Source organism: Sceloporus occidentalis, unplaced genomic scaffold, assembly GCF_023333645.1.
Source record: "Sceloporus occidentalis isolate IW3139 unplaced genomic scaffold, rSceOcc1.0.p SCAF_242, whole genome shotgun sequence".
NCBI classification, from domain to species: domain Eukaryota; kingdom Metazoa; phylum Chordata; class Lepidosauria; order Squamata; family Phrynosomatidae; genus Sceloporus; species Sceloporus occidentalis.
The window spans coordinates 390,401-399,900 of record NW_028317222.1 but is presented as its reverse complement, the minus strand read 5'-3'; the positions used below and the strand labels follow the sequence as shown (position 1 = coordinate 399,900).

Below are 9,500 nucleotides of genomic sequence, written 5' to 3'. Positions count from 1 at the left end.
CGCCATCTGTATTTCGCGTGGACTGTCGATCCCGGAATCCTTTGTGCCCCAATGGCCGTCGCGCGGTGACAGATCCGCTCCCAGAATCCTCGGCGGCGAGGCGCTTAACCCTCCATGATTGCTTTGCTCTGTGATTTCATTCCGTAACCCTTTCTTTGCTGGGTCCTATTTTTTTCCCCCATAATCCCCTGTAAGATGTCATTGTTTCCCCGATGTGACGCTTACCATTCTCCTCTATGCTTTCGATCCTCAGAGGCGGGGACCCGGCCGGAGCCGGCCCTTTAAATTACCACGCGGTGGGCTCACGTGGGGGCACAACCACCCCATGAGAGCAAATAACCCCACCCCGTACGCTGCTTTCTGTGACCTGTATCTAATTACCCTCACAGGTTCTGTATCAACCAGTTAACTAACTGCCCCTGGGGGACCCAGTCCTGCGACAGCAGCAGGAGGAGAGGGGTTTCCTTGGATGTTGGGGGGGGGGGCAGAGGGTATGATAGCCGAGGCCCTCAGCCTGGTGGGCATTTACACCAGTCCTAGATCCGACGCAGTGGCTGTATTGTCCTGGGGGGTGCTTCAGGCTACGGGGCAGGTTTTTTGGGGGGGGCTGCTGCCCCGACTTGGACCCCCACGCGGTGACAGAACGTGGCCGGTGCTGACAGGGTGTGTGTGTGGGGGGGGCTTCTAAATAACATTAGTATTTCTAGCCAATGGGGGGGGTCAGTTTGCCAAGTTTTACAATTAACCCAGTGTGTGCCTGCTGACGACGCAAAGCATTCGCGGTTTTCTCCCCGCTGCGGTGTGAAAAGGGTTAAACGTTGATTTTTGGGAGGAATGGTTAATACACAAAAAAACACTAATATTCGAGATCCCCAAAAGTAACTTTTCTGTTATTTTTACACCAAACGCTGCAGGCGGAAGTAACGTTCATGCGGTATGGGGGGAGGGGTTTGGGGGGGGTGACGCTTCCTCCCCACCAATAGGAACTTCCCTGCTGAAAACGCTGCTTTCACTGCTTTTCGTTAATTTTTTGGGGCTAAAAACGAAATGGTTTTTTTTTTCCGCCAAAGGCGCCCATTGGCCTGTAACCTGCTCATTAACATATTTACCCCGCCTGGTTTTATATTCTGTTTCTACACGTTTAACGACTGTAAGTAAAGTCATTATTCCTAGAATTTCCTGATTTAATGTTTATTTCAGAAAAAGATCGTTTTAATAAATAAATAAATTGTGAATTTCCAGATCCTGGGGGAAAAAAATTATAATTAAAGGTACAGTCACTCAAAAAATCTACGGCGTTAAGGGGTTAATATTTCTTATTTATTTCCGGTATTCATTATTCTGATTATTGCCGGAATTATGCTTTGTCTGACTTAGCGGTCGCCGTTTTGGTTCTCCTTGTCCCCTGATTGGCTGCTCTTTGTCATGGTAACCAATCAGAATACAGAGTTCGGGATGTTTCTTTTCTTCTGCGCGTGTTTTTATTTTTAACCCTTTGTTCGCCCTTGTTCACTTTATAACACTTTAAAAAAAAAAAAAAAAAAGCTTTTTATTTAAATATGAATAATATGACAAAAACAACAAAAATTAAAAAAAAAAAGGTGTTTTTTTTTTTCTTCAAATTTTATTTAGGATTTCTCCCCCAAATTAGGTGCCAGTGATTAAAAAAAAAAAATACCCCACATGCAAACTTTTCTCCCTACAAATAGCATTATTTTTACTTAATTTTGATCTTTGGATTTGGGGCAAAGAAGGGGTTAATTTTAAAGAATAGTGGGGGGGGGTAAGAGAATTCTGGGTACTTTAAAAAAAAATAATTCATTTTTTTTAATGTTTAGACTTTTTTTGTGACTGGAGATCCCTTTCGGGGTCCTTCAAAACCTCAGGGGTCTCTCTTGGAACAGGATGGTACCCCTTATGATGTCATCGGGGCATCACCGGAGTCCATTTAATTTCATTTTTGTTTTGGGGGGGGGTGTTTCTCCTTTTCACTTCGATCCCCGTCGCTGCTGATCACAGCGCGATCAGTAAGCAGTCCTCCATTGCCCGGCATTGCTGATCACAGCGCGATCAGTAAGCAGTCCTCCATTGCCCGGCATTGCTGATCACAGCGCGATCAGTAAGCAGTCCTCCATTGCCCGGCATTGCTGATCACAGCGCGATCAGTAAGCAGGCCTCCATTGCTGATCAGAGTACCCGATATTCAGAGGGTTCAGGATAGACCCCACGTTGAGGTTCTGTAGACCGGAGGGTAAGTAAACCTTACTGCCCCGCGCAGGGGAGGGCTGTGATCAGAGGGTAGCTGGTTGGGGAGCCGGACGCCCGATCCATCGGATGCTGATTGGAGGACGAGCTTCCCGTGATAGCAGCTGGCGGGATCCGTTGACGTCTCCGGACCACGTCCTGAACCTCCAGAGCTGCTGCCGGCTGACCATGCGCGAGGACCGAGCGGTGCTTTCATCGTCATCCCGACATGCTTCAAACATTAACCCTTTAATACCCCATCACAGACCCCACCGCAGTGACTCACTGACGCTGGCAGCCGAATGGCTCTAATAACGGTCGTTATGGAAACCGTGACTGGTCAGGAGCTGACAATATTCTGAACGGATTCACCTGTATTCAAGCAGGGATTCCAGAGATGTGATATAGCAAGGAGAAAAGAGCCAATCAGGATCGTCGGCTATCATTAAATCAGAGTAGAATAAGGAGTCAGCTCTGGACTGTGCTACCCCAGAATCTGCCCCTTCACCCCGAGACTGGGGTAAAACACCGAGAATCTGCCCATTCCCCCCTGAAACTTGGGGTGAACCCAGGCACCTCCAATGTATAGTGATCGGGGAGACGGCCTCAGGGGTACAGGGTAACGCCCTGGCGCGTCGGGAGGGGGCGCTCACGGGTCAGCGGTCTGTGTTAATCTCCCCCCCCCCCCCATACTCACAGCCTGCTGCTTTACCGCACAGCAAAGAAAAACTGCAGGGGGATTTATTGAGGACACATTCCAGCAACAAAAACAGGAAACTTTTCTCCACCGCAAACCCCGCAGAGGAACAGGAAGTAGAACCTTATTTCTAGAAGTTTCCTCCCTATAGAACGGCTTAATAAAAAAACTGCACAAAGTCCACTGGGAGCCGCAGACCCCCAACAGTCACACCGGGGGGGTGGGGGGGGGGGGCATTCACATCGAGCAGGACTCGCTTATATGCCACATAAAGACGTTTTACTTCGCTGAGCAGGTGGTAGATAAGTGGAACAGCCTCCCAGCAGAAGTGGTAGAGGGTAATACAGTGAAGGAATTTAACCCCTTCGTGACTGGGGCGGCTTTACCGCTTCTGTCATTTTCTCCTCACTCATTCACAGAAGCTGCACAAATTGTTTCTTTCAGGACAATGAGTGCTTTTTTAAGATCCCATTATTTTGATCAAATCGTCTCATTTACTACTTTAAAAAATAGCGAAAAATTGGAAAAAATCATTTATATATAACACACATACATATATACACACACACACACACATACATATATATATATATACACACACACACACAGAGACTCCCCTACCGAGCCTAATTTCTTTGCACGGTGTCAGGCAATAGTTGGTATACGGGCATTTCATTAATTTTTTGTACTTTTTTGACATTGTGACATCATTGGAGTGTTTTTTTTCATTTTAAGTCTGATTTCATTCGTTAAGCGATTTGTTGAGTTGAGCGCAGTACCAGTGAGCGGCCTGCAGGGGGAGCTCAGGGGTCCGACCAGACCCTTTTTGGTCTCGTCAGTTCTGACCAGCAGAAGGGCGCCGCCATCTTGGTGCAAGCAAGGGGTTGCTGATCACTAAGCTCATTGAACCCCGTTGCCTGACACGCGGACGGCCACTCACCGGCCTCGGCTCCGTACAGGCAGCCGGTGAAACGCCGAGTGATGCTGGCAGACTTGGCGTTAGAGGGCAGTGTGGCAATTGACCCGGGGGAATCATATCTGTCCCAGTCACCGCTACATCCATGCATCGCGACAGCAAGTCCCAGGCTGCATCAGCAAGATGTATAACCCAATATACCCCCCCCCCCGCATGTTGTGTACATCAATATCACCCCCCAGCACACTGTATACATTAATATCCCCCCCTCATTTTGCTCCAATAAACTATAGGATGAGGAAGAGCCAACAGCAGGAGCTTCTTAGCCATATTTCCTACCACTGGCAGCCCTGTGCAGTGTATAAGTAAACTACTCCCATTTCATTATACATGACACAGGGCTGTTTGTCTCCAATAACGCAGTTAAAAATAAACTCCATTTGGCGTCGGATCCGTGGCTGAGAGTTATGAGAGCAGCCAGGTGCTGTTGGTAGGGAGTTTCCCAGACTTTGCCCCCAGCCTCCCTCCCTGTAAGCCCTGGGGTATTATGGGAGAAGCCTTGGGATTTTTAGGGAAATTCCCCCCACCCCACCAGGGATTGGTGCATCCCACTGCCAGCAGCCACATCCCTGCACTTAGTGTCCTAGACGCATGGCACAGTAGACCAGAGCCTGTTTAAGATTCTTGCCAAGCCCAGCCTCAGGGCTCTGCTATTACTGTACAGGGCAGAACCCCGCGCATTATCTCGGTATGGTATCAGCCAGAGACTGATGCACACCTATAGGCAAGACCTGCCACTTACCCCAGGGTAAAAGTTCTTGCCCTGGGGTAGTTGGCCATTCACACCTTTCTCCCCCCAGCGCAGTCTTCCACCCCCACCCCACTCCCAGCCATCACATGTAGCAGGAGCCACAAGGATGAAAGCCGCACGCTCTGGCGTGTCCCAGATAGAGGAGTACTCTGCGCGCGGCACCGCCGACTCACCCACAAGGCAAACACCGCCGAGCACTGATAAGCGGGATAAAGACAGACGGGGCAGAGGTTGCGCGTCGTCGCCGAGGACACGCATCACACCCATGAAGCCGAGCCGGCCAATCCGCACGCACGCACGCAAACACGAAACACGGCCAATCAGCATACAGCGTACTTTTTTTTTTTTTATTCTTAAATCAGATATAAATTCTTTCCCTGAAAAAATTTACGTTCATTCCGATGAGCAGGGCAGCAAAAAAACATAAGTGATAAAAAAAGAACGGGGCGAAAAAAAGGGGCGACGGGAGGAAAACCGTGGATTGGTCCGATGTTGGCAGCTGGAACAGGCGACTGAATCAGTAGTAACGGAGGGGGGCCGGGGGGGTCAGAAGTTTAAATCCCGCAGGTACTTGGCCATTTCATGCGCTTTAGTGTGGAGGGCGCCGCCGTGGACGCCTTCTGCCCCCACCACGATCACCAGAGCTGGGGGAACAAGACGAGAAGTTAGACGGGGTACGGGGGGGGGCAACGTGTACTGAGATCCCATCCCCCGGCACACAACCTACCGGTCTTTGCCCTGCCGATGGCCACGTTGTAGGTGGGTCCGTCGGGGTTCTTGGTTTTCACGTCCATCACCATGATGTCGGGGATGTTGAACTGATCCCGGATGACGGAGCACTTCATGCCGCCCAGCGTCAGGCCGTTCACCAGGAGCCCCGAGCGGTCGTCTGCGATCAGAGTGGAGACCTCGGCGGGCTGCGGGGAGAGAGGGGGGTCAATGCAAGATCATTAAAGGGTTAATTATCAGCCTGTATGTCTGGCACCCCCTGGAGGGGCAGGGGGAGAAGTGCATGCAGCTACTTCACCCCCCCCCCATAAAGTGCCAGGAGCCAGACCCGCCTGCCCAAGATCCAACTAGAAGGGCATCTGCCACGGGCTGCATGCCGATGGGGGGGCATCGCAGTATTTAGCGGCCGTGTCTTCAGGTATGCGGAGGGATCCTGTCCCGTCACGTCCCTGGAATGCGAGGTATTTCAGGGCCCCCCCTGGGCTCCTGGAGACAAGACACGGCAGGGCCCCGTATGGCAGCAGCGGCACATGACGTGGGAGGTCTGCGCAGGGATCTGCCTTACAGCTGCCTTCAACTGTGCCAGCAGCGGAGTCCCTGAACCATGTGTCAGCGAGACAGGGCTGAGCCAGCCCTGCATAGTGTATAGTTAAATCAGACCACTTTCTAGCATTGGCACACTAGCAGTCGAGCCGGCCCTGTATAGTGTATAGGTAAATCAGATCACACCAGGAGCGTCTGCCGGCCATTTCCCCGCCAAACTCCGAGTACACAGGCGCGGCGCGGACGGCTGAGTCACCGCATGACCTCAGCACATGCAGCCGGGGCCCCCGGTCTCCACGGGGCGGGGGGGGCATGTGACTGGCGGCAGGGAGCTGCGCATGCCCCGGCCACTCTTCTGCAATTCACTTCCCGCTGCAACAACCTGCAGACTTTACCAAAAATGGACATACTTTGCAGCCCCTCCCCCGCTTCCTCCCGGCAGAGCGAGACCACCCGGCACGCGCCGTCACCCTGGCGGGAGTAACCCCTTCAGTACCTGCAGATGGAGGGTTAACCGGCCCCCAGTAACACCCAGTAAGGGTCAGAAATCTCCCCGGTTAAAGAGACAGCAGGCAGATTTACTGCAATTCACAGCCATGGACCCTTTAATGCCCCCCCAGAAATACATTAACCCTTACAGAGCCAAACTGCATGGAATGTTGGAACAGAGCCACACACACGTCGCCCCTGCCCTTAGGAGGTTGGACTGTATTGTGGGGCAATAGACAGGCGGGGGGGGGGGGATGGATGGGCATTACACGGGTACCATATGGTACATGGCAAAGTTAACCTTCGGAGGTCTGGTGTCACGCAGCGTTTACACGCAATGAACATGTATGTACACGGCTTCTGGCTGTAGGAAGCGCACCGTTACAGGAAGTTGCCCCACAAGCACTTCCTCCTTCCCGTAGCCACTTATTCCCACCCAACACTTCAGCAGCTTTTATACAGCTGCCCTGACCGCGGGGCGACTAACGCCTGCCAGAGGGGGCAAATAACTAAACACTGCCCTAGTCTACAGCGGCTTGAAAGGCACGGCTGTCACGAGGCCGGCGCAGCACAAAGCACACTGCCAGAACATTGTGGCCCCTTGCGGCTATCTGGCCAATACAACGAAAGAGGGTATTACCGGGGGGGGGGGGGGGTCAATAAGGGATCATTACTATTAATGCACTGTAGCCCCTGGGTGCTAAGGGCCCCGGCTCCAGGTTACACCGGCTGCACATGGGCCGGCGGCGGCCACTGGGAGCCATCTGGGGCCCATTAATCAGCACTGACGGAATTGAACACAGAAACGGGCTTTCAGATGTTTCCTTTTTCGGCCTGAAAGTCAGTTTTTCCTCCCCGTCCCTCCTCTGGGAGGGCCCGCAGCTCCCTGCCATTTTGTTACAAACAGGAAGTGAGGCATCGGCTGAGATTTTACAGCCACAGCTGATGTTACTCAGGAGCCGGGTGCAGGGCCCGGGCCCCACGTAAAGGACACAATAGGCACTAACAGGGGCCCCTGACTGCATGGCAACCCAGGGCCCGCATCGCTGCCAGTAAGAGCCGCCCGGCACACTATCCAGAGGGCCAAAATCTGTAACGGTTACCCCTATGCTCCAATTATATACACCCCGGGGCAACCGGCACGAGACTGAGGAGCGTGTGACGAGTGCAGCAGCTCAGGGGTTAATCAGCGATTTAGATACCATTTACAAGGCAGAGAAGGGAGTGAGCGAGCAGTTACACCGGAACCTACGCGGGGGGGTAAACAATGAACATTAACTACCCCGCCGCTCCGCTTCAATGCATTACGTCAAATGTCACTTTACTGAGAGGGCGGTGGATAAGTGGAGCAGCATCCCAGCGGAAGTGGTAGAGGGTAATACAGTGAGAGGATTGAACACACATGGGACAGGCATATGGCCCCACTAGACTGGGGGGGTATTGGGGCCTGATCCAGAGTTCCCATTAGTTGTTTCCACCGGTGCCTTTATCTGGTTGGGAATCTGCCCCTCCCACGCAGCTGCCCCAGGGTATATAACTAGTGGAAGGGTAACTGTTACAGACCTTGCACCTGGATACAGTAACCAGGGAGCGGCGGTGTGCCGGGCGGCTGTGGGATGGAGATAATGCAGCCGAGGGACCCGCACCAGATAGCGCCGACACCGGCAGGAGCGCCGACTACTCAGCTGCCACTTCCTGCAGCACACAGGAAACCGCAGCGGGGAGGGGAAGCCGAGCAACTGGAACAAAAGCTGGCGGTTCCGGGGCCTGACCCCCCCCCCCCCGGTTAACCATCTCAACCAGCACCCAAGCAGGGCGGAGATCACTAACGGGTTAACCGACTGACCCAGAAGGACCACCCTGTACAGCGGCCAGGAGGAGGGACACAGGATCTGCCCCCTCCCCCGACCAAGCAGCAATATACCCCCAACAGTGTGCCCTACAGCACCATGCCCCATTTACTCACACGGGAAGAGCACCGCGCCCCTCAGCACAGGGTCCCGGGATACCAGGGGTTAACACACCAGTACTATATATTTATGGCAGCTACAGGACTGTCACAAGGGCAAGATCCGGTACTACTTTACAAGGGTAGTAGTTACTGGGAAGGGATGACCAGTACAGGCAGAGCAGCTAAATTGCAAAGTAAACAGAAAGCATGAAGTTATCCAGAACAGGGAACAAGAGGGGCCAAATCGGGCCAGGGGGGTCTTACCTACAAGCAGAGGCATCAACACTACACACAGGGGGCACACCGCAGGGGCAGACAGGGGTATCTGCTGGGGGACATGTTACCACTGCATGGTGCAATAGCCATTATACCCCCAAGACACCCCAATACTCAATACTCGGGTTGGCACCCCCGCCCCAGTGGGTTAACCGGGGTTTATTACAGGGAATGGGTGCACCCAATACCTCAAGGGGGGAGGGTATTTAGGGGGAGTCCACAAACGAAACGTTGGGGGGCAGAATTGCAGTAACCTGTGTGTGGGGGGGTAGGCTTGAGCAGTGGCTGCAAGGGGCCTGCCTGGGGTGAATTACCATGTGGGAGGGGGAGGTAGCGCCTGTCAGAGGGGCAACAAAGATGGATAACTGCGGGGTAATTCGGTAGGTATTTTATTGCCTGAGGCGGCCCCCAGGCGCAGGACTCACCGAGAGAGTTCGGAGCTGTCCCCCCGGGTGGGCGGCCCACACGCACGGGGTCCCGCAGATTCCCACTATGGCGGCGTCCTGGCAGTTCTTGTCCATGAGGTTGCTGACATAATCGTCCCAAGACATGTTGCTGGCGGGCTGTGTGCGGGGAGGGTTTCGCTATCGATGTTCGCCTGGCCCGGTGGTCGCGAGCTGCTGCTGCCTCGTGCTCGGTATGCGCGCGCAGAGTCCAGTCCCGCCGTCCCCGCCCTTTATATAGCGCGCGCTGACAGGGCCTAGGCAGATGGGTGGGTTGTGCTGTAACTGCGCGTGCGCAGATGGGCGCGACCGAGTGTGTGGGCGTGGTGTCTGCGCGGGCTGCGGGGCAGGGCGCGGCTGAGGCGCCGAGTGCGCGTGCGCGAAGCAGAGGCGCGAGGCGG

General features: G+C 53.6%; 1 protein-coding gene across 1 annotated transcript; it reads right to left on the bottom strand.

Moving 5' to 3' along the window:
• Positions 1 to 5,214: 5,214 nt before the first annotated feature.
• LOC149276306 (profilin-2-like) lies at positions 5,215 to 9,207 on the bottom strand. Its single transcript, XM_089503691.1, has 3 exons — positions 9,082 to 9,207; positions 5,396 to 5,585; positions 5,215 to 5,312 (listed from the first exon to the last, which is right to left on the bottom strand). The coding sequence occupies exons 1-3, from the start codon at positions 9,205 to 9,207 to the stop codon at positions 5,215 to 5,217; spliced, it is 414 nt and encodes a 137-aa protein (XP_089359817.1).
• Between the last annotated feature and the right edge of the window lie 293 nt (positions 9,208 to 9,500).

Coding starts and splice junctions, on each gene's coding strand:
- LOC149276306 (XM_089503691.1), bottom strand. CDS start 9,207: ATGTCTTGGGACGATTATGTCAGCAACCTCATGGACAAGAACTGCCAG. Junction 5,586..9,081: donor GACAGCTCCGAACTCTCTCG/GTGAGTCCTGCG, acceptor CTCTCCCCGCAG/CCCGCCGAGGTCTCCACTCT. Junction 5,313..5,395: donor CATCGGCAGGGCAAAGACCG/GTAGGTTGTGTG, acceptor TTGTTCCCCCAG/CTCTGGTGATCGTGGTGGGG.